Here is a 27021-nt window from a genome sequence, read left to right as displayed (position 1 = left end):
AAACAAATCACATGCCTATAAATAAGATCAAATGATTATTTTGATCATACTTTATTATTTCTATATTGTTTGAGTACTGAACTGCAGAAATACAATTATCTTACACAGATATCAATGATATATCTGTCTTTTCTCAGGGGTGTGTTAAGACCTAGTAATTGGGCATTTGGCTAAAGCAGTAATTTAAACAGGTTGATATTAAATGTCCATTTTGTATGATGGCAGTGCCTTGAAATATGTAGTTATTCACAGAAAATAAATAATTGCATCCATTGTTATCAGAATGTCTTTATGGCAAAAGGGCAAAGAGAGAGAGAGAGAATAATGGAAAAAATGCAGTGCCTCAACTCAAAGCAGATGAATGGATGTTCAACCAAGTTTAATTCTGGACAAGAATAATAACACCATGGAAAAAGTTTGCTTAATGAGACGTAGAGAGGGAATGGAAGAATTCATTAGCATGCCCTGCCATTTGAAAGTCTTTTAGACACCTGGATACAAGCCATGGCTAGAATCTTGTAGAGCTGTAAAATCATAATGGTGACACATTATTCAGAAATATCTGCTAGAGGGTTTGTGGAATCTAATAGCTTCACATATGTTCTAATGGAAGGAAGGGAGTTAAGACTTGTGAGGGGAAATGGCACACTTACAGTGAAGATGTCAGAGCTGAACATTTTCCAAGATACTTTGAATGAAGGCATTTTGTCAAAAGGGGACTTCCTGGCAGCAGCTCAGTCTATTAGGAGGAGAATGGGAAGGAAGCTTGCATACAACTCTTCCCCATATTTATTTCTTCAGATCATGTCCTATATTTAACCCAGATATGAATGCCTGGGATAGCTAATTCTTTGAAGCAAGGAGGACAGACTGTTGAAGCAGCACTACATTTTCATAATTTTTCTTTTAGGGAAAGCAACATCAATCTGTATCACCATGAAGTACCTTGTTCTAACACCGTAATCTCTATTAAAATAACCAGAACAGATTTTAGAGACAATGTTGATTGGATTTGAGATCACGGTTCGATGTAAACGTTTTAGTTCCAACAAGAACACTGTAAATCAACAGTAGATCCAGAAGATTAATCAGGAGGATAAATGAAGGGAGAGATGCTAAACACTGTTAGCTAGCAAGACAGAAAAATAAAAATTGAGGAGTCAATGAACATAACTGAAAAGAACTTTGGACTCCTGCCTTGGATGCTGGCATACAAGGGATATAAACCAAGCGTGTGGGTTTTATCTGCAGCATCCAGAGAAGTTTATGTTGGCAAACTATGGCTTCTACAGGAACAATAACCTAGGCCCTAATCTCCTGTAGTTTTTCTGCCTGGACACTGCATCCCATGCAGTCTGAGGGGGTCTTCCAACCCCAAGTAGGTTTACTAGGTGTACACATAAGTGGGAATTTTCCCAAAACAGAGATCACAGAATGGTTGGCTCTAAGCAATGACCCATATACAGGATGAGGCAAAAGACACTTGATAGTGACTGATGCTGAGCGCATCTATTGAAAAGGTTGGGATAACCTATCTATATATTGATTTTAATATTTTGCTACTAGTTTTGTTAATAAATTACAAATTTGTATTATTTATAATTAATAAATGCATCTGAATTAATTTTGCTATTCTTTTATGCAAACATCAAAACCAAAGAAATTTAAAAGCTGCATCCTTCCAACTACACTCATCCCTCCATATTTGCAGCTTTGATATTTGCGGCTTTAATTATTCACAGATTTAATTAATATGTTCTCTCTAGGAATATCAAGGTCATCCAGTGCAACCCTAAGGTCAACTTTAACTAAAAGTTGCACTGAAAGACCTATTTGAGATTCCTAGAGAGAACACTCTGCTAGGCATTTGCAGCTCCTTCAGTGCAGTTCTATGGTCACTGTCTGTCGGACATTGACCACAGAATTGTGCTGGAGGACCTAGAGATTCCTAGAGAGGTGTCATCTCAGGTAAAAACATGGTGGTTTTGTTATATGCAGTTTTTCCATATTCACGGGTGTCTTGTGCCCCTAGCCCTAGCGAATATGGAGGGACGAGTGTATTCTGAAAATACTTGCATGCATCACCTGTTATGCAACACACTATGACCAAATACATTTCCTCCCAATACTGGTGCAGGTTCCCTCCCCACTTGGTTTTTGAATACTGTCACATGACCAGTAACTTCACCTTTAAGAAGTAATGCCTAAAATGATGGCAGACTTTTTACTGAGAAAATATGTTATAGCTACAAGTGAATACCCTACTACTAAAGTTTGGGAAACAATGGTTGCATCTGCATGGAATGATAAACAGGATTCTATAAAACCCCTGGCTTTTGGTGAATGGCTTGTATCTTGGTGTACTGCTGTTCATCCTGTTTCTCAAGCAGTCAAAAACATTCTGGATTCATAAGCCAAGAACAAATTCCAGTTGGTGATCTTAGCTTGTAAAGAAAGAGGCTAGCCAGAATCACCAGCTTGGATGAATGCTAAACAAACTACAGCATGCCCTTGCTATCTGTGGGCATTTCAAAATGGACATTTAGTACCGGACCACCGCCACATGGATAGTAAAAAGCGTGGGACGTTAAGTCCTGTTTTTTCAGTGGGTGTATACATGCCCTTTGAAAAGGCCAGGGCTTGCCTTCCGCAGAAGCTCAAACTGCGGATGGCAAGCCTGCAGTTGGCATAGGTGCGCTATAATTGTGTTTAGCTGGTTGTGCTAGCAGGATTAACCAAACAGCAGTGAACAAGCTGCATATGAACTATTAATGATAAGCCAGTATTCTGGATAATCATGGCTTACCATTCTGAGTGAAGACTGTCAGTAATTATCTAGAAGCAGAATAAAATCTTCGGAGATATCAGTGTTCCTCTTGGTGTTTAACTATGAATGAAGAGAACCACTTTAGTTAAAGTACAATAAAATTAAGAACTGCTGTTGATGTGAAATCAAAAGTAAGTATTGCACTCCATAATGAATCAACTCAAAATTCATAATTAATTACCACCATCTATAGTTTGGAAATAATAAACAATTGCCCATGTTACATAAATACATACATGTACTTCTGCTCATAGACACTTAAAAAAGAGCAGTTTGAGAAGAGCCCGTTAAGGCCTTTCGTACTTTAGAATGACCATTCTTACAAATTCACCCACTGTTGTGCTTTGCCCAAACTGATACAAACATTCTGCAGCTGTTCAAGATAATAACATTCCAATTTGAGTCTCCATAAATAGACCCAAATCCATGAAAAAAACAAAACACAAAACATCTGATTAAGGAGCATTTGAACTCTGTTTGGACATGGAACACCAAATCCATCCATCTGACTGAGGAGCGGCAGTTAAAAAGTGACCTCAGTTGGCTCATGATATTTCATACTCTCTCATTAGACATATTTTGGTACATGAACAAACTTTCTGAATGTTTCAATAATACACTGAGATACTAGAAAAAAATAAAATATTCTGCACATTGTTTCATTTAAAAAACTGGGTAAAGTATAATTTTCTTTATTCCTTTTACAGAAGTGGTATTTAAAATGTACACACATTACACTGGCTCATAAATAAAACTTTTCAAAAAACTAAAAATTACCAGAGTTGATACAGCTAAGAATTGTTTTCATATATTACAAAGCAGTAGGAAAAATGACGAGGCTTGGTAAAAAGTGTATGAAAGTAGCATTTTTCTCATTTCATAATTATTTATATGAAAAATTTCCAAGAATTTCTGCACAGTATGGCAATGCCAAGTGCTACATATGTTACCCTAAACAACTGATGCTTCATTAGGAACTCCACCAAATCTGATGTCCAACAACATTACTTTATTAGTCTAAGATGAAATGTCCTATTATGTACAAAAAGGTTATTCTTCAGTTTGTCACAATTTGTTTAAAAACAGTAATCTATTGCCTACGGGTAGGAAAGTTCTTCTCTGAACATGATTTTCAAGGTCAGCCATATGTATGAATAATACAGAAATATTGTGAAGGAACAATATCTGTAGGATTAAGGTTGAAAACCTCTCTTCTTTATAAATGTAATGCATACAATATGTAGCATTTCTTTCTAAAAAGTCCTAAGACAATATACCCTAACACACAAATACTTATCTTCCTACTTTCTAAAAAGCATAAATGGATATCTTTGTGACAATGAACAATTAACTTCCTTTTGATTTCACATTGGTTAAATGGTAGCATCTATGTACAAAAGCAAAGGCTTTCTTAGATTAACCCCAAAATATCTGTACACCTGAGCCTGTACTTAAGAAAACTGTGGTCGACAGCAGTGTCTAAGAAAGTAACAGAAAAGGGTTCTTTGCATAGCAGGGTGAGGTTAAACCCAAGGAAAGCTTATCCATAATCAGATAAATTCTGGATCACTGAAGGTCAAAACTGTGAATTAGTGCAAAATCTAGTTAAAATGGGTATAGAGCTACAGAAACCAACTGCTGCTGGTTTATGATGCACATACAAAACTCTCATCAACAGCATACATGATTGGTTGGAGAGCAATTTAAAGAAAAACCTGTGACAACTCTGTTGGCTTCATCTTTTTAATATACCTTTCCTCATAGAAACAGCACAAATTAAAATATTTAACCTCACATAGTCATTTGCTCATTACTCTCATTTAGCAGTGAGCAATGACAATTGTCACACAACTCTTTTTAATCAATGCAAAGGTTGTGGCACCACAGAGTAGATTTTTACTGTATTTGATTAAAAGCAAGCAGAATCACGTGTGGGGCTTCTCCATCCTCTCCTTCTCACATCTTCATCCCACTCTATCTTGGGATCCTTACACTTCAGAGCAAACCTCCAAAACCTTACAAACATATTAGTGAACATTCAAAAGACACCTACATCTGTGGAGAGAACAATGATCTCCATTTATTTTGTTTCATATACATCCATATTTTGAATTTTTAATACAAAAAGAAAAAAAATTAGAATTTGACAAATGTTTACAAACAAGATACCTTCAAATAGATTTTACTCAATCAGTCCGGTGCAGAGTAAATGACACTGTACTGTTATATTCAAGGCAACAAAGTCTGTAGTCCACTGACCACTTAGCCCAACTTTTATGCAAGCTTAATTGATTTCATCTACCATGAGCAATACAGTCATTGTTGATTCCCAGTTTGTTTGTGCACATGTGTACATAGCAGCTCCTTTCATAGAAAGAAAAGACATCTAGAGGTCCTCTTGTACTTTTAACCTACAGGAATCATGGTAAGATACAGAATGGGTTACATATAACCAGGGCTGGGAAGGGGGTATAAGAAAAAAATAATAATTAGCTGACAAATGAGGGCAGCAATAAAAAAGCGTCCTTTTGCAACAATAAATAAACACAGTCAAAAGTTCTCTGTGTGGACTTTAAACCAGCTTCTTCACTGAAGAACTGATGTGGCATTTCCATGGAGTTAAAACTTGACCCCATTTTACTGTATCTTGTTTTCTCCTGTGTCCATCAACACGTTTTCCTGTTTCTGCCACAACAGCACAATTTGATCTTGACAAGAAAACGATGATGCTGATGTTCATTCTTTTGTCCTTTGGACAAAATTAGCCAAGAATATAATCTGATGTGACTGATAAAAATGCAGTTTACATCAAGACTTGTCAGGACATCCTGACTAAAACCCTCTGGCTTCTCAATTTAAAAAGTTTCAGACAACCAGATCCTTTCTGTTTGTATATTAGAGTAACACGTGGAACTTTAAGAAGCTGTAGACTGCAGTTTGTTGTTATGAGACCTGCAGAATGCAGAAAAGGGGAACAATTAAGCACCCTTCATTTAAGAAAGCTCAGGTGTTGTAAGCGGATGCCGATGACCTGCCACTGCCACTCTGTCAGAATGGAGCCATGCTGTTCCTGTTTGCAAGCCGACATCAGAAAGAGAAACTATCTTTTGACATTTCACTACATAAAAAACTTCCAACACACAATGGTCCACATCCAAAACCCAGAATAATAATTCTTGGAGGAAAGTAATTATAATTATTACACACCCAATTTACACTGCTTTTGGAAGTGATTATAATTTAATGCTCTTTTTGGAAGTGTTTATTAAAAGGAAATAACACATAGCTTCCATTACTATTACTTGACTTAGTTATGATATAGTATCCAAAGAGTGAATCGTTGTATTTTCCAACGTAACTCATAGCATATGATTGCTTCCACATTAAAGCACAGTTTAAAACTAAGTAACAAGTATAATTTTCCCCAAAAAATCCAATTAAGGAAAGTCAGACAAAAGTTAACACACAGGCTGTATAGACCAGCCATAAAGGCCGGCATGGAGGCATGGCGTCCACATGACGCACAACCTGACTCCACCCCCATGCCGACATGCATGGGTGGCATCATAGCGCTCCTCTGACGCTGAGCCTAGATGATGCAGCATGAAAGGAGCACAGAAAAGTTGTGGCACTGGTGGCTATGGCGCCCTTTCTGTGTTGCAGAAAGGAGCTGCTTTTTGCTGCTCCTTTTTGTGCCCCAGAAAGGCCAGATTGGGGCTGTGGCATGCAGTTGCTGCAGCCCTGATCTGGCAAAGAAAGAGGAGACTGCAAGGAAAAACACAAGTGTTACTGAAGCAATAATGGGAGTTGCAGCCAAACAATAAATATTGATAATAAAAGAAAAATGTAAGAAAGGAATGATAGTCTGAGAAGCAGCAGCTAAGCTGCCATTTTCTCTGTATATTATTAACTGTCATGCTAACAGAGAGGTGTATGAAAAAGAAAGGCTACATACCTGCTTGCTTTGAATCCTTTAAGTTTTTGTACAAAGAATGATTCAAGAACCTCTGCACACTGATAAAATGGAGAGTCATTTGGATTGTAGTAACGACAGTTATCAAATATTTTGGTCATGTCGGCCACGAACTCAGTCACCTTTTTGTAGTAACGTTTCAGTATTCTTTCTTCCATGGTGGAAAGGTCTTCAAAATAAGCAAAGGATAATTCAGAACAAGATATCAGTAACCCACACAACTGACTCTATATTCTGAAAGCACAGAATCAGAGAATCATAAAGCTGGAAGGGACTACAATGGGCATATACAGTGGGGCAAAAAAGTATTTAGTCAGCCACCAATTGTGCAAGTTCTCCCACTTAAAAAGATGAGAGGGGCCTGTAATTGACATCATAGGTAGATCTCAACTATGGGAGACAAAATGAGAAAACAAATCCAGACAATCACTTTGTCTTGATTTGGAAAGAATTTATTTGCAAATTATGGTGGAAAATAAGTATTTGGTCACCGACAAACAAGCAAGATTTATAGCTCTCACAGACCTGTAACTTCTTCTTTAAGAGGCTCCTCTGTCCTCCACTCTTTGCCTGTATTAATGGCACCCGTTTGAACCCTTTATCAGTATAAAAGACCCCCTGTCCACAACCTCAAACAGTCACACTCCAAACTCTATTATGGTGAAGACCAAAGAGCTGTCAAAGGACACCAGAAACAATATTGTAGACCTGCATCAGGTTGGGAAGACTGAATCTGCAATAGGCAAGCAGCTTGGTGTGAAGAAATCAACTGTGGGAGCAATAATTAGAAAATGGAAGACATACAAGACCACTGATCAATGCCCTCGATTTGGGGCTCCATGCAAAATCTCACCCCGCGGGGTCAAAATGATCACAAGAATGGTGAGCAAAAATCCCAGAACCACACGGGGAGACCTAGTGAATGACCTGCGGAGAGCTGGGACCAATGTAACAAAGGCTACCATCAGTAGCACACTATGCCGCCAGGGACTCAGATCCTGCAGTGCCAGACGTGTCCCTCTGCTTAAGCCAGAACATGTCCAGGTAAATCTGAAGCTTGCTAGAGAGCATGTGGATGATCCAGAAGAGGATTGGGAGAATGTCATATGGTCAGATAAAACCAAAGTAGAACTGTTTGGTAGAAACACAACTCGTCGTGTTTGGAAGAGAGAGAATGCCGAGTTGCATCCAAAGAACACCATATTTACTGTGAAGCATGGGGGTGGCAACATCATGCTTTGGGTCTGTTTCTCTGCAAAGGGACCAGGACGATTGATCCGTGTACAGGAAAGAATGAATGGGGCCATGTCTTGTGAGATTTTGAGTGCAAACCTCTTCCATCAGCAAGGGCATTGAAGATGAAACGTGGCTGGGACTTTCAGCATGACAACGATCCCAAGCACACTGCCCGGGCAATGAAGGAGTGACTTTGTAAGATGCGTTTTAAGGTCCTGGAGTGGCCTAGCCAGTCTCCAGATCTCAACTCCATAGAAAACCTTAGGAGAGAGTTGAAAGTCCCGTGTTGCCCAGCAACAGCCCCAAAACATCACTACTCTAGAGGAGATCTGCATGGAGGAATGGGCCAACATACCAGCAACAGTGTGTGCCAACCTTGTGAAGACTTACAGGAAATATTTGTCCTCTGTCATGGCCAACAAAGGATATATAACAAAGTATTGAGATGAACTTTTGATATTAACCAAATACTTATTTTCCACCAAAATTTGCAAATAAATTCTTTCCAAATCAAGACAAAGTGATTGTCTGGATTTGTTTTCTCATTTTGTCTCTCATAGTTGAGGTCTACCTATGATGTCAGTTACAGGCCCCTCTCATCTTTTTAAGTGGGAGAACTTGCACAATTGGTGGCTGACTAAATACTTTTTTGCCCCACTGTAGTTCAAGCTCTCCACCTTGCAGGCATACACAACTAAAACACGCCTCAAAGAAGTTCATTCAACCTTTTTTAAAGACTGCTAAAATGGAGGGTCAGGCATGCTCTCAGGCAGTTTATTCCACTATCAAACTGTTCCTACAATAGAGGTTCATCCTGAAGTTTAGATGGAATCTCTTTTCTTGTGATTTGAATCCATTGGCTCATGTTCTAGTCTCTGAAGTAGCAATAAGCTTGCTTGTTCCATCTTTTACATGGCATCCCTTCAGATATTTAAAGGAGGCTATCATGTCACCTCTCAGTCTTTCTTCTCCAAGCTAAACATATTCAACAGATAGGAAAATAAACATGTGCCTGAATAGTATGCTTAAGACAGGAATGGGAAATATGTGGTTATCCACATTTTGTGGGATGGCTATACCCATTATCCTTCATCACTGCTCATGTAGGCTAGGGCTGTTGGAAACAGGAGCAAACTGGAAGTCTACAGTTTCCTCACCCCTGCATTGGGCGTGGCAAACAAGGGTGACAGAAGAGAAGAGTCATTTAAGAAGTATATTCAGTCATATGAGGGCAGCACTCCTTGATATAAATGTGCTCCTTTTTTGAAGATATAATCTCCCAAAGCATCATGAAGAATTGAATAAGCTCACTGACATTACAATTTACTTGATTTTATTTATATCTTGCTTTTGTCCAACAAGGGTAAAACAAGACACCTCTAAAACCTGATGATATAAATGACACATTATGTTAAAACATTAATAAATGTTAAAGTATATAAATAATTTTTTAATTATCTGAGATACCTTGGGATTTTCTATCTTTAATTTTCTCCTTTTGTTTTCTTTATTTTTTTACTACTCAAAGCAATCAGTGCACATAAGCTAGTTGAATTTGCAGCTCATCTGCTCATACTGATTGCTCTTTATTTGCTCTTAATTCAAAATCTTGTTCGAATGCTTCAATTAGCTTCCACTGAAACACACATACAACTACACAAAGACGTGACTGTGAAAAAGAGCCCAGTTCTGTAACTACCACAGTGATCACTGAGCATGAAAAGAAAAAGCAGTTAAAAGGACAAGAGGGGGAAATGTACATCATCTTTTCTCATGAAAATACGAATAATCCAACTGTTAGGAAATAGAATAGTTTCTTGTACCTAAGCCAACAGTGTCTGTCAGCATATATTTGCAACTCACAAATATGTTTCTATAAGAAAAAATTAAGTTTTCTTCTAAGTAACAACGGGGTTTTTATGTCTCCAGACATGGAGGAATAAAGCTTTCTCCTTGTTTTTTCCATTCCAGTAACTCTTGGGATAGACCCAGATGCAACCTGAAACCATCTCAGTAGCTGGTAGAACCCAGTTTGAATGCCTGTAACTTTCTCTTGTTTTCCATTTTAGGAATGTACTCAGATGTAGACTCCAGGGCTTGAACATCAGCCACATGTCTCCTCCCTACCCTGCTCACTTCTGCCTCATGTACCATCTTTCCTAGTGAAGAGTCTGTAAAACCCCAAAGCTTACCCAGTATTTTGGGAGTTCAGAGCTGACCTAATAAAGATGTTATGCTAAAATAGATTGTAAAATGTCTATAAAGACATACTAAATGTAACTTACAGAAGAAAAAGCATGAAATTGTCAACACAAGGCTCTGTTTACAGTCTGAAAAGCTAAGGCAAGCTAAGCATCTGGATAGAAAATGCTGCACATTACAGCACAAGATTTTAAATAATTCTCTTTTCGTCTCATTAGAACATTTATGTACAGTCTGTCAACAGAAATTTTCTCAAAGAGTTTTATATAATACTGTAAAGCTATATAACATAGGGAAGTACTGCCTACATTTTCAGGGAGGTCCTCTTGAAACTTCTACGCCTATAGTTACTGCTACCTAGAATCACCGAATCAGAGTTGGAAGAGACCACAAGGGCCATCCAGTCCAACCCCCTGCCATGCAGGAAATCTAAATCAAAGCATCCCCAGCACCTAGTAAGCTTCTTGGGGAAGGCAGCTCCACAAAAGAAGCCCAACCACTAAGAAAGCCCTCCTCTGATTCTACTCAGCCTCATATGTGAAAATAAAGAAATAGAGAATGTATCACGAAATCCCAACCATACCAAAAACTCTCACCTAAGAAGGTGGAAGCCAAAGAGAAGAGAAGCACATTCCCCTAGCCAGCCTTTCCCAATGCAACCCTAGAGGCCTCACACTGGAAATGGCAACTAATTGCATATTTGAAAGTTTAATTGCTATCTTGACAATGGAGAAGGTTTTGAAGAGTGGGCGTATCCTTCCTCCTAAAACATCCCTACATAGAGAAGTCTTTTATCCTCACCACATAATCTAAAATGTGACACACTTGCCCCTTTAGAGATTTACTCTAAGTTGTTAGGGGGAACTGAGCAGGACAATTCTCTTCACACTGTCCCATCTATTTTTCCTCCCTGCTAACAGTGCAGCACTACAGGTTTCAACTGCTCTCAGCCACCAGCTTAACTGATATACTCACTATGCCCAATTTCTGGGTCAAGGGATGTTTATGCTGCTTTCTCCCTCCAATAAAGAGAGTTGCTCAAATCAGGAAAGCATTAAAACTATATCTAATAACCAAAACAGACTATCAAACAAAACCAAAGACAAACACATGCAAAAACCTTACAACACTCGATAAATAAAGTTGATTTGGTTTACAAATATCTAATAATCTAAATATAGTATCTAGCTAATCAAAGATAATCTAAATATATTATCTATACAGTGTGTCCATGTCATACGCGGGGGCGCTTTATGCGGCTTTCAGCATATACTGAAAGCTGCGCGGGGAGAAGGGGTGGCACATTCCATAGGGTCTAATGGGGCGCACACCCATGGCGTGCGTGCACTGCCGTGCCGCCATAAGGGCAAGCAAGGGCACACTATGTATTATCTAGCAAGGGCTAATAAAAAAAATCTGGAACTATCAGTAAATAAACTAAGAAACAAAGGAAATAACTAGACTGCAAAGTCTTGTATATTTTAGGTGCTTTTAGACTTCAGAATGTCACAATGGGAAGAATTCCAAAGCACAGGAACCAAAAAAGAAAAGAGTAAGGGCAGGCTAGAAAATGGTGAGCCTCAGCTTTGGAGCAAACTGCAGGATACAGCTATGTTACTGATAAAAACAAGGAGGAGGAGCTAGAAAACAAAAGAAAAATAGTTAAATGATGGAAGGAGTAGGGGAAAAAATTAGAATAGGAGAGTAAAGGATGAGGGGAAACAGACTGAAGATGGGAAGAACGGTACAATAGTAAAGATGTGAAAGCATTGGTTCATCTCCATAGTAAAAGGCGGAGGAATACCACTCAGAGAGCTAAGTGAAAGGAGCCAACAGTTGCCTGAATATAAAAGAAGACTTTAAAGAAAGATCTCAGTTACAGTAACACTTTGTTTAATAAACTGAGTTCAGAATCAAGAAGAGACAGCAAGAAACCTGAAAAAGACAAGAAAGGAGATGAAAGATTTGAACAGAAACACAAAGCTGCAGATGGCTTGTATAAAAGTACAGTCGGCTTCCCCCTTACACAGGGATCTGTTCCAGACCCCCCCCCCCAGCATAAAGGGAATTAAGCGTATCCTCAAATCCCATTGAGGGTAATGGGGCACGTTCCTGTGGCGTGCCATGGTACGTGGGCCATAGGCACCTTTGTTGTTTCTATTGGGGCTTGCTTTCCGCGTGTGCTCAAGTCTGCAAAAGGCAAGCCCGTGTAAGGGGCAGGCCAACTGTAATACTTAACTGAGGGCCGAGGCAGATGTCCCAACTCCTGGAAGGCTTCTGGCCACTTCAGCAATGATCACGCTGGGACAGCAGTGACTGGACGGTCTGCTCCCAAAGTGGGTTGCCACAACAATCCCAAATGGGCTGACAACAGAAGCAGATTTAATCTGCTCCTGAAAAGTCTGGCTCCTGCTACCTCAGCACAGTTTCAGAGTGGCTTACGGACGCTTTGGTGATGTGAGTCATCAGAACGCCATGCCCCCAAAGTGGCTGGAAGCCAGTTCTTTTGGCCAGCTTGTTCCAGGCCATAGTTATACAAAAAAGCTCAAGGAGGAAGAAAAACTGAACACTGAACTGAACTGGATCAAGAATGGAACTTTGGGGCTTTCATAACATCAAAAGAAGTGGGAAAGGAACCAGAAACTGAACAACAAGTATTTGAAAATGAGATTGCTTTGATTGCCACAAAATCAGAGAGCACATAATCACAAAAGCCAAGGTTAGATAAAGAAGGAATAAACAATGACCTACAATATGGTCATCCCTCCATATCCACAGATTCAAGTATCCACGGCTTAGAATTATTTTAAAAATATATACATTCGAAAAAGCAAACTTTGATTTTGCCATTTTATACAAGGGACAGTATTTTAATCTGCCTTGGCTTTAATGGGACTTGAACATCAACTGATTTTGTTGAGGGGTCCTGGAACCAAACCTCAGCGAATAACAACGGCTCATTGTATTGAAAAACAGGCAGTAATGAAGTACCAGATGCTACAATAATTTAAACAGGAAAAAGTGAAGATTAAATACACACATACAAATTATTAATCTTAACAAACATCAGGGGAAGAGAGGCGATGTTGTACAAAGCAAGGCCAAAAGGTTCCAAGAAAGGGCAACATTTATGGAACTCATAGCTCAGAAAAATTCAGTAGAGTTCTGGTCATAAAGACAAAAGAGGGTAAGATATAAGCAAGAAAAATACGTTAAAGAGGAAAAGAATAAACTTAAGGCAAAAGCCATAAAAGAAGAGACAGAAGAAAGAAAAAAATGCAAGCAATCTTTGACAAGGTTGGCACTCTCAAGTGAAACTGCAAGATCAAGTGGTAAAAGCACTGGATTCTGAGCCACAAATCAGCTTAAAAACTTGGTCTTGTAAGACAAAGTCTTATTCCAAATTTGGAAGATAGCTGTTTAATGAGTTTTTGGATAATAGTACAAGAATGTAACATCTGTGCTGATTCAGGGGACAATTTGTCGAACATTAGAAGTTGAACATTCATAGTGAGACACAGGTGTAAATTTAGCAACATAATGAAGGAGACTATTTTATTCAGTATGCTGAGGAGTGACCTGATAGAATGGCTTACCCAGCCATTAAGTTTTGAATAAATACTTAATTTGAAGGGTTATATTCTCCCAAGCTGTCTCCCTTTGTCTTTAAGTGAATGGCTGTTTGGGACAAGGGATAGGGTCATTTGTAGCAGTGGGCTTTCTCTGGAAGGCTAGTTGGCTCCCTCTCTTTTGGTTTCAGGCAGCTGGTCAAGATGCTCTCATTCTGATGTATCTGTTGATAATTTTAATTTTGTACTCTAATACTAAAAAGTTTTTAAAGTACTGCTTCGTTTTCTTAAACTTTCAGTTCTTATAAATAATATAAAATGATTACATTTGTTTTTAATTTAACTCAGAAGCTGCCTTAGGGACTCTTTTTTTTACAAGAAAATGAAATATGGATTTTCAAAATAAAAAATATAGAGCCACAGTTCATTAGGAAGATGACTGCAATGCTGTGCACATTTGGCAGCAAGTCCCACTTAATTCAGTGGGACTCAATCCCAAGTATTCATGTATGCCACTGTTCTGTACATCTTGGCTTTACCCGTGGGGAAGGATGAATATAATCTTGACAAAATAGCTAGGTGTGAAAGATGGCATATATGCATCAAATATTTCATTAATAATAATGAATGCAAGATGATTGGAACACACTTACCCATAGGTTCTTTGATAACAGCATAATAATCTGGAGCATCATTAGGATCTACTGGTTCTAAGAAAGGCCACGCCATTTTGTGAGCCTGTTAAGAAAAAGAGAAGACCATTTCAACAGACATGATCTTATTAACTAATTTGAGCCCTATTTCAGCCTAACATTTCAGTTGTTCAGCTCTGGAACAAATGGGAAGGAAGGCATTAAAGAATTATGAGAAGCTACTACATACTGATTGAATTTGGTTTTGTGAGAAAGCCTAGTCTGCTTTCAGAGGAACTTCATTTCACAATTACATCACAGAGAAGATTCATTTGCAACCATATTTAAATTTAATGCTGGTGAATTAAAAACAAACAACCTTGTCTAGCTAGAATCTTTAATTTACCTGTAATGAACGTAGCACTCTCTTCAGCCCCTCATAATCTTTATCTGTCAAGGGACTAAGTACTGTCATGGCATCTTCAGTTGACTGACACTGTGGGCAGACGTACTCATCAATGAGATCTGCTTCACTCTGCAAGATCCCAACGCAGCGTCCATGATACCAGTTCTGGCATCGGTCACAACCAATGTAAAATCTGCAAGATCCCAAAGAAAATGGTTACCATCCTTGTATCCTAGATGAAAATGTTTCATTGGTTAAAAAACAAAACTTAATTGTCTGCTCCCCAAATTTGCTCTTAAAATAAAATTGCCAATGTCACCATTATCAAGAAAGTTCAGTCTCAAGCAAGCAAAATATCCACCGATCATTATTTTTAAAGCTGGAAGAAACAAAAAATAAAAACAAAAATGATGTCAAAATTGAACATATCACATTTGCATATATGACTATCAAAGGTTTACTTTTCCTGCTGATCCAACTATTTTTCAACACACTAATAACATCCTGGTAAAACGCTGACATTCAGAGACCTACATCATAATATGAAAAGGATAAAATGTAATGTAAGACCACCCAGATTGCAATATTATAATCACAACTCCACTCTAAACGAAATACATCAATTCAACAAGTTACGGACTTCTACCAACTATTACATTTTGTAGGGAATCTGCTGCAACAAATATGTAAAATTAGGCTGCTTTGAATATCAAATTTTATTGACAATGTTGGAAACCTCATGTTATCTGCATGTCAAATCATGTAAGTTTTGGAAAGACATTTCAAAGATGTTTTAAAAGTCACATCACTGTGTATACAACATATGTGGAACAATAATTATTTTTTGTTCAAGAAACACATTACCAAACTCAGAGCAGTATGCTACCTAAATATTAAATAAGAGGTTCTTGTCAGAACTCACTGTGACTCATCATAAGGTGTTCTGCAGATACAGTATAATTCCTCACTGCTGCCCTCTTGTGCCCGTTTACACTCATTACAGATGTACACATCCATTTTCTTAGCCTCCTTTTCTGTGATGCCAACACATTCTCCATGATACCAGTTAGTACAAAGATCACAGCCAATATAGAACCTAAAAGTATTTACAATGAAAATGACAATGTAATTGTCATTTCAAATGGCATGGCACTTGCTAATCTGATTCTTTGAAATTTTCTGACTTAATTTCCCTAACCATATTAATCTACTCTTCCAAACCTAGTATCTAACTAAAGCTGACACAAAGTGTACATAGTTCTTTATGACCTATTTCAATGCACAGGTGATCTTTTTTAAAAAATAGGTCAATTGATATGTGTTGAATTCTAAAAAAAATGTGAACATCTCAACTGTGAATGCACAAAGACAAGGCCAAAGAAAAAGATCTACACTTTCAAAACTATAGCTGAGAAACCAATCAAAGACAGTGGCTTCTTCCGATTTGAAAATGTAAGCCTCAATTTTAAAACAAAGCAAAGCGCAGACACAATTAGAAGTTACAGATACACTAAAAGGAGCATGCATACCAGGCATGCGTAAAATACATATTGGTATAACATGACATGAAGAAAAATGGGACAAGTGGATGTAACTTTTACATTTCTAATGAACTGCCTGAAATCAATGGAATTTGACTCATTAAACTACAAAATGTATGGCAATCCTTCAAGACCGTCTGTTATCAGACAACATTATGTGACTGATCAGATATGTCATGGTAAGACATGAGGATAAAAAACAACCATGCAACATTATCAAGAACCTCACAATGGTAAGCTCAAAACTCTACCATTTGATGGTATCTAAATTAAACGATGGAACAACTGAAATTATAAGGGGAAAGGGAGGTTATCTACTTAGGTTTATGGCTCAATACACGGAATGCCTGGCTAAAGTTTGATGGCAAGTGAATGACTTGCAATTCCCTCCCTATTTTGAGCAAACAGTACCTCCAGACAGTTATGTTTGCACTTGTGCTACAAACTACAACTGTAAAACAAGGTGGCTTAGTTTGCCACAAATGAGAAAAGGAGCTATGCAACCATGTTCTGGAAGAGGAATAAACTCTTTCATTCTAAGTTTATTAATGTGCCACTAAATCCAGGTTTGTTCAGGTACCACCAAATCTAGTATGGTAATATGTCTGAGTTCAGCTTCTGTCTTGAATACGGTCATCCCTCCACATTTGTGGCTTTGACTTTTGCAGATTTGATTATTCACACATTTTATTAATATGTTTGCTCTAGGAATATCTAGGTCCTCCAGCACAACTCTATGGTCAACTTTAACCAAAAGTCACACCGAAGGAACTAGAGATTCCTAGAGAGAACACTCCACTAGGTATTTGTAGCTCCTCCAGCACAATTCTATGATCAGTGTCTGGCAGATATTGATCACACTGTTGCACTGGAGGATGCAGAGATTCCTAGAGAGGTGTTCTCTCAAGTTATTTGCGGTTTCCCCCCATTCACGGGGGTCCTGTGCCATTAACCCCAGTGAATGTGGAGGGAAGGGTGTAGTTGTAATTTACTGTTTTTTCTTTTTTCACTATGTTAACTTTTGGTACTTCGATGCTTACACTTTCCCCCATTCTCGCTCCCCAAATAAATGAAGATTTTCCTAAAGTATCTTAGAATTACATTTCCTATGTCCTCCATTAAATAAACAAATACAGAAGAATTTCCTCTGCTATAGATCTTTCAAGAAACTGATGTCCCAAATTACTGTATTTTTCCTCATCTGTTGCTGTGGTCACAACAAACAACTATTTAGCCTTAAAAAACAGGTTTAGGAAGGCCACTGGGTGATTGCTCAATGGCAACATCTCATGACTTGGATCCAGAGTAGAATGAGTGGAACCTCTGCTCACACAGTGTGGTTTTCCTTCCACCTCCTCTCAAGGTCAACTGCCTGAATTTCATCTCCCAGTATCTCACAGTATTGTGGCAGAGAGGGTAGGTCCCCTAATGCTCAGGAGTAGGAGTATGTGCAGGGTAAAGTCCTGTTGCTTGTATGGAGTTTTGATCATGCTCCTTTGGATCTAAGACTATGGCTCAAGGTTGATTCATCTGCCTTACTTGTACTAATTTCTTAAATACTAAGCATATCACTACCATGGTGTTAAGCCCATGGAACTAGGTAATTTTCATGTAATGTTTTTACTGGAGGGTGTAATTATCGCATAAACCTTTATACAAAATGCATCATCAGCTCCTTTCCATCTCATCAATGAAACCAACACTAATCCAAGGCTTAACTAATTCTTAATGGCCTTTAATTTGTAAACTATGGACAGATAACCCTAAAGGGGTGGCTTGACGGCGCCCCTTTGAGTGCCAGATTGGGGCCGCAGCAACTACATACCATGCCCCTAGCCCAGCTGTTTGCTGGCACAAAAAGCAGCGGCAGAAAGCCGCTCCTTTCTGAGCCAGCAAAATGCCGCCTTTTCCACTGTTGCTGCAGCTTTGTGGTGTTCCTGCAGCATCTAAATGCCATGCCACCAGGGCATCTCAAAGCTGCCTGACGTGTAGTCTGGCAGGAGGCTTCACAGAGGCTTCCTGCTGGATTGGGGGACATGTGGCATCTAAACAACACAACCCCAAGTTGTTGGGAAGCCACCACAAAGAGGCCATCTGTTTTACCCCTATGTGACCTTCTTATAAACTCTTTCATAATAGATTCAGAGATGAAAAATACTCTTCTATCATTTAGAACTTCCAGGGAAATATATTTATTAAAATGTATTAATAGCAAGCCAATACAATCTGCTTTACAAATTATAAATCAACACAAAATCTGCTTTAAAGACAAGTCACATTAAATTGAGTGGCAGATTCATGAGATCAGAATTTGGGGGATTATGCTCAGTGTTAAAAAAACTAGTATGATCAAAAAAGGAGATTCACTAAAATCAAAGGGATTTAAGAGTTAAGTTGTCTTAAATGATTTCAATTACTCTATGTTAAATATGACTAAGCCTGGATATAACCCAAAGTACTACCACCTCAACTACATAGTTTCCCTTGTTATTTATAATATGTTCTAATAAAGAGACAGTTGCCAGTATTATACAGGGATGCCTCGTTGGGGGCACTTCCGACAGTGCAATCTTATACTAGTCTATTCAAAATAAGTCAAATTCAGTAAGGCTTATTTCCAAGAAACAGGGTACAGAATAACAATCCAAGTGTAATTTGTGAAGTAGCAAATCTTTATATCTCATTAAAAAGCTCACTGGTTCATTTTATGAGAACACACTTCCAATTAGTTTATTTCTTTACTCATTGTAGTTCAGAAAAGTGTATTGCTATAAGCCAGGTTGAAACTTGTCCTGCACAACAAGACTAGAAAACTCTGTTTTCTAAGAAATCTTTATATGACCATTCATAAAGTTTCTTTCTATAAGGCTAATTTAAGAAACAACAAATTGTCTTAGAATGCCTGTCTCCAACAAATAAGGATTTGCCACAAAGGCTTTTTAAACATATGCTTATTGATGAATGCTAGGGATCAGAGTAGAAAAACAATCTAAGAAAAAAAAGAGAATACTTTGCCTTGATATCCCAATAACAGCCAAGTCACAATTTTTAATTTATTTTTTTGTAAGAATGAGTTATGTGAATAGAGCACAGCTCCTCTAAAAGGACCTTCTGGATGTTAACAATGTTTGCTGCTGCCAGTTCTTAAACCACAGTAGGCTATAAGTGAAAAGCAATTTCTAATCTATTAAGTTTCCCTGTCCATCATACCCCAGTGTCTCCACTGTTAATTTTTATAATAATTTCAATTTCCCCCTGTATTGTACAGAAATGTTTTCATTCTGTTAAGTGCCACAAAGTTGCCAAATACTCAGTTTGAAAAGAAAAGCTTATTTTAAAGTATTTAAGAATCGAAAAAGGAATTACATGGAACACTGAACAAAGTATACTGTAGTACATTCATGTGGTCTCTGTTGTATATTAGGGAACAAATAGAATCGAATGCTTATCTCTTTTCTGGAGATTCTTTTCTCAATTATAAAATTCACACCCTGACCTTCCAAAAGGCTTCTCATCCCTTCTCAAGCAGAAATATAACACACAAGTGTCTTTTAGAGTGTAGCCAAAACCTGTTGAAAAGAAGGGGACTGGCCTATAATCCCTTGTTCTGAAGCAGAGGCAAAAAGACAAAGCAAAATAAAAGCAAAATAAAGGATGGCAATGTGAGACAGTTCATACAGTGGAAACATGCAAATAGATAAAATATGAATCACGAAAGTTAACAGACTACTATTTACAAAAAATATTTCTGAGTGATTAAATTGTCAGTTACTTCTCATTAATTCTAGGAAATTGGTATCTAATCTCCAACTTCATTTTTATAACCTTTGCATCTACTGACTAAGCACTAAAACTAAACTATGTATGTATGTATCGCACAAACTCACATGACAGCCACTACTCACTTTGATTCATCGTAAGGCGTCTTGCAGATGCAGTAAAGCTTTGTGTCCTTCTTGGTTTCCTTTGAGGTAGTAGAAATCATTTTCTTTTTCTTGGATTTTGAAGATGAGGATTCCTTCTCTTCTTCTCGCTTTCTCTTATGGGATGAAACGGATGTTGTGATGGTGGTCACTGCGGCAACACTGCTAGTGTGAGGTGGTGGTGGAGGAGGTGGTGGAGGCGGCGGTGGTGGAGGCGGCGGCGGTGGAGGCGGCGGCGGCGGAGCAACAGCTGCTGCTGCTGCTGCAGCAGTGGCGGCGGCGACGGCGGCAGCTGCCTGTGCCTTTTCTTTCTCTCTCTTAATTTTAGCCAGGTCTTTCCTTAGCTCCTCCTAAAGTAGAAGTAGAAAAGTTACCAAGGACACTTACAATGAAGTCAATTTTGATTTTCACCATTAAAAGTCAAACTTGTATATAAGAGCAACCAGTGTAAAGGACATTGAGCGTAGCAATTTTACTGTATGTGCATTTTTTTAAAAAAAAAAACAACCTTTCCCTAAGTGGAATTTCTTGGGCTGCAGAGGAATGTCAAGTCTCTGTCAAGAAACTGGAGATCAGTTATGTACAAATTAAAAGAACAAACTACATACTGACATTTAAGTTATACTAAAGAGGAAGGTCTCTAGTTTGATAAGGTGTACATTAATAGTGTAGGCCTGCCATCAGCCAAAATGAAAATGTGTTTGATGTAGAATCTGTGCCTTTAAAAAAGAGAACCTAGTCAGATTTAGCAATATGCTAACATTCTCTTAGAAATAACAAAGTTCTGCATTGTCTTCATGTGTATTATTTTATATCAACTCTGCATTTCCATCTGGAGCCTAATGATCTCATGAAAATACAAAAAAGGAAAGATTTAAGCTAAGAAGAGCCATACAGAGAAATGCAAACGTTTAGTCCACTGCCAACTCCCATTATTTAACCTTTATTCATAAAAGTTTAGTTTTGCTTCAAGCTCTAAAAAGGAAGAACACAAGATGCAGAATTTAAATTTTTGACAATTGTCATTCAGCAGAAATTAAGAAAAAAGGATCTGGTTTAGGACTGATAAGCAGTTATATATATACCGTATTTTCCGGCGTATAAGGTGACCGGGGGGGGGGGGATAAGACGACACCCCATGTTGCCCGCCGGCAGCATCCCTGGCCTGCCCTGAGGGGGTCTTGCGCCGGCTGGAGGGGGCCTCTCTGGAGGCCTGAGAGGATTCTTGGCGGCTGGGCTCTCGTTGCGCTGCCACCGCCACCCGGGATCCTCCGCTCCTCCAGCGGCTTCAAAAGACCTCCGCAGAAGCCGCCACCGCCACCACCTGGGATCCTCTGCTCCTCCAGCGGCTTCCACGGAGGACTTCTGAAGCTGCTGGAGGATCGGAGGATCTCCGGCGGTGGCAGTGCGGAGAAGTAAGGGGCCAGCTCTTTGCCTTGGCCCGGACGGTTCTGGAGCCATTTCCCTGCCACCGCCACCTTTTGGAAAAAAATGGCGGCGAGAGCCCAGCCGCAGAGGATTCTCTCAGGCCTCTAGAGAGGCCCCCTCCAGCCGGCGCAAGTGCCGGCTGGCTGGTAGAGGACCCAGCAAGAACCCCAGAGACAGGGAGATGGCCTTGCCATTCGCCTGTCTCTGGAGTATAATTCTGGCACATAAGGCAGACTTCAAGAGTTGCCTTATACGGTAGTCCAAACTCTATTTTGTTACTGATCAAGAGATGAACTTCACATGAATGTGAAACATTTATCCGCACCTAGCTGCTATCATGTTTTGTGTAAAACAGCATGGAGTTGTCACTGTTTTAAATCCACCAAGTATAGTCCAATTAAGATTACAACTACATGAAACAGGCTATCATGGCATTTGGATTTTTAATCCAGATTGAAGATCAGGAAAATACAGGTGAGGGGAGAAAACGTGTGTAAACTATGAAGGATACAGCAAATATTACTGTATATTCTGGCATATAAGACGACTGGGCGTATAAGACGACCCCCAAATTTACAACTTAAAATAGAGTGTTTGGGATATACTCACCGTATAAGACTACTCCTCTCTTCCACGATAAGTCAGAAAGGAGCCGAAGGCACACAACAACAACAACAACAGCAGCAGCAGCGACAGAGGAGAAAGAGGGGGGAGGAGAAAAAAGGAGAAGGAGAAAGAAGAAAAGGAGGGGAAGAGGAGGGAGACTCCACTACACTCTGAGGAAAGAGTGTGTGCCACGTTTGAAATAACATCATACACAACATTATTTCACCCGCCTCGACAACTCCGCCCGCCCTTCCTCTTGGTGCATCTACACTTTAGAATTAATGCAGTTTGACACCACTTTAAGAGCCGCTGCTCCATCCTATTGGAATCCTAGAATCTGTAGTTTTATAAGGTCTTTTGCCTTCTCTGTCCAAAGAATGCAGGGGGGCTGCTCCAAACTACAAATCCCAGGGATTCTGTATGGATGGAGCCGTGGCAGTTCAAGTGGCTTCTATTGGAATCAAAGCCCAGGAAGCTTTGTGCCAAATAGAAATGTGTTTGGCTGCAACTGCACTGCAGAAATAATCCAGTTTGACACCCTTTTAATTGCCATGGCTCAGTGCTATGGAATCCTGGGAATTCTAGTTTTCTGAGATATTTAGCCTTCTCTCTCAGCAAACTTTGGTGTGACAACAAACTACAATTCCCAGGATTTCATAGCACTGGGCCATGGCAGTTAAAATGGTATGAAACTGGATTGTCTCTGGAGTGAAGATGCAGCCTGAGTTGGATCCAAGACACACTTCAGAAATAATCCAGTTTGAGACTGCTTTAACTGCCCTGGCTCAGTGCTAGGGAACCCTGGGAATGGTAGTTTTGTGAGACATTGAGCCTTCTCTATCAGAAAGAGCTCTAGTGCCACAACAAACTATAATTCCCAGGATTCCCTAGCACTGAGCCAGGAGAGTTAAAGTGGTCACAAACTGGATTATTTCTGCAGTGTGTTTTGAACCTTGGTTATTAAAAATGCTCAAGGTCCAATCCATACTGCAGAAATAATCCAGTTTGAGACTGCTTTAACTGTCCTGGCTCAGTGCTAGGGAACCCTGGGAATTGTAGTTTTGTGAGAAAGAGCTCTGGTGCCACAATGAACTACAATTCCCATGCATCTGAGGAAGTATGCTTAAGTCTAGGAAAGCTGCCAACTTTTCTTTCAGTGAGTCTCAAAGGTGCTATAAGATCTCTCTCTTTATCCTCATCATCACCATTATTGTTATCATTGTTAAATCCAAATGCACCTGCAGAAGTGGACTTAAATTGGCAACACTGATATACTGTAGACTCTATCTCTGGGGCTGGGATCTGGAAGCATGGAGGCAAGTCCCTTGAAAAACCAGGGAATCCTGGGAGTTGTAGTTTGTGAGGGTGGGGGGGGCAACCACTGTCCTCTCTCTGATTGGCTGTTAGTGTGACTCCATCCAAACAGGATTGGTTGCTCTGTAGCCTGGCTCTCAGAGGGACTCAGGGGCTAAGAGAGAGAGAGAGAGACCCTTTTCTGAGGGTGGGGTGGCGACCACTCTCCAGCCCTCTCTCTGATTGCCTGAAAACTGTGAGGTTGCTCTCTAGCCAGCCTTGCTCTGAGTCAGGGCTGGAGCCAAAATGGGCAAGTCACCAAATCTGCCCTGAAATAGAGCCAGTCACCAAAATCACACTCAAAGCTTTTTAAAACCTCCATTTTTGTGTGAAAGATGTTTATCACACTATGCTCTTAAAGAGTTACTATTCCAGTGTGACTCCTCTAGCAGCCTCCTGTTGCATGCTGGGATTGGCAGTTTTAAGGAGCTGAACTTCTCTGCCTGAGAATTCTAAATACCCCTCCTTAAAACTGCCAATCCCAGCATGCAACAGGAGGCTGCTAGAGGAGTCACACTGGAATAGTACCTCTTTAAGAGCTCGTCTGATAAACACCATAGTCACCACGTTGGCAAGACTGCGAGTCAGGAGGGAAGGTAGAGAGACCTTTTGCTGTCTGCCGCTTGGAAAAGGAGGACAGGAAGGGAAGGGAGGGGAGGGAGCAAGGAAGGAAGAGAAGAAAAGGAAGAAAAAGGGAAGGAAGGAAGGAGGGAGGCAGGGAGGGAGGGAGAGAAGGAAGGAGGGGAAAAGAAAGGGAGGGAGGGAGGGAGGGAAGGAAGGGGAAAAGCAAAGGAGGAGGGAACGGAGGAGGATGCTCCTTTGCCTTTGAGAGAAGCCTTCCCTGCCAAGGGCTCTCTTTAGGACCTAGGGGCTTTCCGGAGTACAAGACGACCCCCGACTTTGGGGAAGATTTTTCTGGGCTAAAAAGTCATCTTGTACGCAGGAAAATACGGTAGTTCAAATGCACACAATAAATATGCACAAATAGATACATTTGAAGTTTGTTGGTTAACGGAGTCAACACAATAACCTCAGAAAACTGTGAACAAATTCCAAATGTGCAAGAATGAGAATTATACCTGCACTTCAATTTGTAGATCTTTGTCCAAAAGTGCCCTTTTCTTCAGTATTTCAGCTTTTAGTTGCTCCTTGTGTTTAAAAAGTAGAGCTGAGAGTTTGGTTGCATTCTGTTTACTGCGCTTTTGTTCCACGCTCTCTTCTCGCTTTCGTTTCTTAGCTGCCTGTTTTTCCTCTTTATCTATCTTATCCAGAATATATTTCATCACCTGGTTGCACACTATCATTCTAGAGAAGAAATACAAAAGACACTATTATGAAGGAATTAATATTGGGTGAGGGGGAGGGTCTATATTGATTGCATTTCAAAATTAAATAACTTAATAATCATAGCTAAAGTTGTAGCGTGTTTCACACATTGAAAACTACATAAAGCAATTATACTGTAAAGAACTAGTGGTATGGGCTGGATGGCATTACTTCAAAGAATTCAAGGAGCGAGAACTTACCATATATACTCAATCTGTAAGTCGAAAAATGTATGCCAAAATATTGAACCCAAAACCCTGAGTTAACTTATATATGGGTCAATATGGTAATCCTGCTCATAAAGTTCCTAAAAGAATTCTGCCCACTACCCCATTCTCTTTACTTTGGCAGTGCTGTCCAGGCAAGAAGACAGTCTGTGTGCATGAATGTTCTTGGCTTGCCAGAGAGATTCAAAAGTCCCACTGCATTTGCAAGGAAAGGGGGTGTGTTTTTGCATGTGTGTGCATGTTTATTCCTGGTTTGCTAGGGAAATTCCAAAGCCCAGCTGCACTTGCAAAAAAAGAGAGTGGGTATGTTGACTGGTGCTTTGCTGATGCCCTTGCTTTGTCCTTTACATCCTTTGTTACACGCCCCTGAATTGCACCCTCGACTTAACCACGGGTCATATGGTAGGCCAAAGCTTTTCTTTTTAATTCCAACTTTGCAGAACTGGATTTAGGCCTCCCATAATGAAATTGGTTACAATACATTACAGTTGCTTTTATTTGATAAAAAACTGTTTCTGAAAAAAAAAATCATGTGAGCAGTTATTTCTCTGAGTAGCAGCTGTGTTAATACCTGCTCCAGTATATACCCCCCCCACACTTACTTCATGTCTGTCCAATAACAATATAATCTCCCTTACCGTTGATTCTCTTCACGTTCAGCAGGAGTCAAAGTCTTTTTCTGCTTTAAGTGTTCTATCACAGCATTATGTTTCATTACAACCTTCAAGACAGGCAAAACAAACAAACAAACAAACAAACAAACCCAATTAGAGTGCAAGAAACAACATAGGGATATGGGGCACTTTCCAGACTTCAGGCAATGCAAAACCTGAGCGTCAGAGATTAGACATGATATTCCTAAAAAGGTGAGCTTGGTTCAGACTTCTTCAGGAGTTAACAAGACAATTCTGACAAAGCAAAGTAGACGCCTTTGCTTCCTTTTGCTGGAAACTCAAAGTGAGAAAAGAGGAGAAGTGGAATACTGATAGAGAACGAGCTGGGCAAGCAGACTGCTTCAGCCCTGAAAAAATAAGAAAAGCTTTCAAAAAAGCTTTGAAGGAATACATCTAAAAACCCTTGAAGTATGGATTCCAGAAGGTTGGGATTTAATTCATTAAACCTAATGGCATCACAAGAAATGAGTGCCAATGTAGTTACTCTGGAAGATTTGAACAAGCTAAACATGAGCTGTTTTGCAAAACAAATACAATTACTCCTTATTTCAACCCATTCTCTTTAAAGTAGAAGTAAGAAAGCTATGAGCAGTTCTGGTCATTTAAAACTGATTTCTATTTTCAACAATAAATTCAAAAGGGATTGCTACTGAATAATGCTACTTGTGAATAATGACCCATGAATTACTTTTTTAAAGAGAAAACAAAAACAACAACAAGAAGAAATCATCAGCTTTTCCAGCAATATTTCCAGGCTCTGGGAGTTCCAGCTGACAGTAGTAGAAAGGCTGTGAGAAAGATTACATAGCAGAGGTGTTTTCTTAAATAGCTCCTAAAAACAGTCAGTCTGGTGTGAGAGTTCTGAGGTTAGGAAAGAAAAATGGCTGGGCTTAACCACTCTTTTTAACCTGCCATCTTTCCTTTAAGATCTTGCTTCATCTTAAAAAACATCACTTTTTACCAAATTTTCACTTCAACCACATGAAACTATGTAGATGTAAATGACCTGAGGCTGTGTGTATAGTATTGTCATTTAAAAGTACCATTTTAATTTTCCTAGTTGTTTTATGTCACAACTATTACCATTACATTCAGTGA

The 27021-nt window shown here is 39.4% G+C and overlaps 1 protein-coding gene across 7 annotated transcripts in view; it reads right to left on the bottom strand.

Annotated features, from left to right (window-relative positions):
• Window positions 1-3503: 3503 nt before the first annotated feature.
• Window positions 3504-27021, bottom strand: part of BPTF (bromodomain PHD finger transcription factor) — a 110083-nt gene continuing 86565 nt past the window's right edge. For 4 of the 7 annotated variants that reach the window (XM_042455898.1, XM_042455901.1, XM_042455900.1 and 1 more), the window contains 8 exons: window positions 25888-25970; window positions 24776-25001; window positions 20292-20659; window positions 15768-15941; window positions 14846-15038; window positions 14461-14545; window positions 6783-6969; window positions 3504-5779 (listed from right to left, as the gene is read on the bottom strand). In XM_042455898.1, coding sequence (XP_042311832.1) covers window positions 5743-5779; window positions 6783-6969; window positions 14461-14545; window positions 14846-15038; window positions 15768-15941; window positions 20292-20659; window positions 24776-25001; window positions 25888-25970 — 1353 coding nt within the window. In that variant the 3' untranslated portion in view covers window positions 3504-5742. The remainder of the gene's footprint in view (window positions 5780-6782; window positions 6970-14460; window positions 14546-14845; window positions 15039-15767; window positions 15942-20291; window positions 20660-24775; window positions 25002-25887; window positions 25971-27021) is intronic. The other 3 variants (XM_042455902.1, XM_042455904.1, XM_042455899.1) reach the window with 2 other exon arrangements.

This window comes from Sceloporus undulatus, chromosome 2, assembly GCF_019175285.1.
Source record: "Sceloporus undulatus isolate JIND9_A2432 ecotype Alabama chromosome 2, SceUnd_v1.1, whole genome shotgun sequence".
Classification (NCBI taxonomy): Eukaryota; Metazoa; Chordata; class Lepidosauria; order Squamata; family Phrynosomatidae; genus Sceloporus; species Sceloporus undulatus.
The sequence above is the reverse complement of the archived record's forward strand: the minus strand, read 5'-3'. Positions and strand labels throughout refer to the sequence as shown.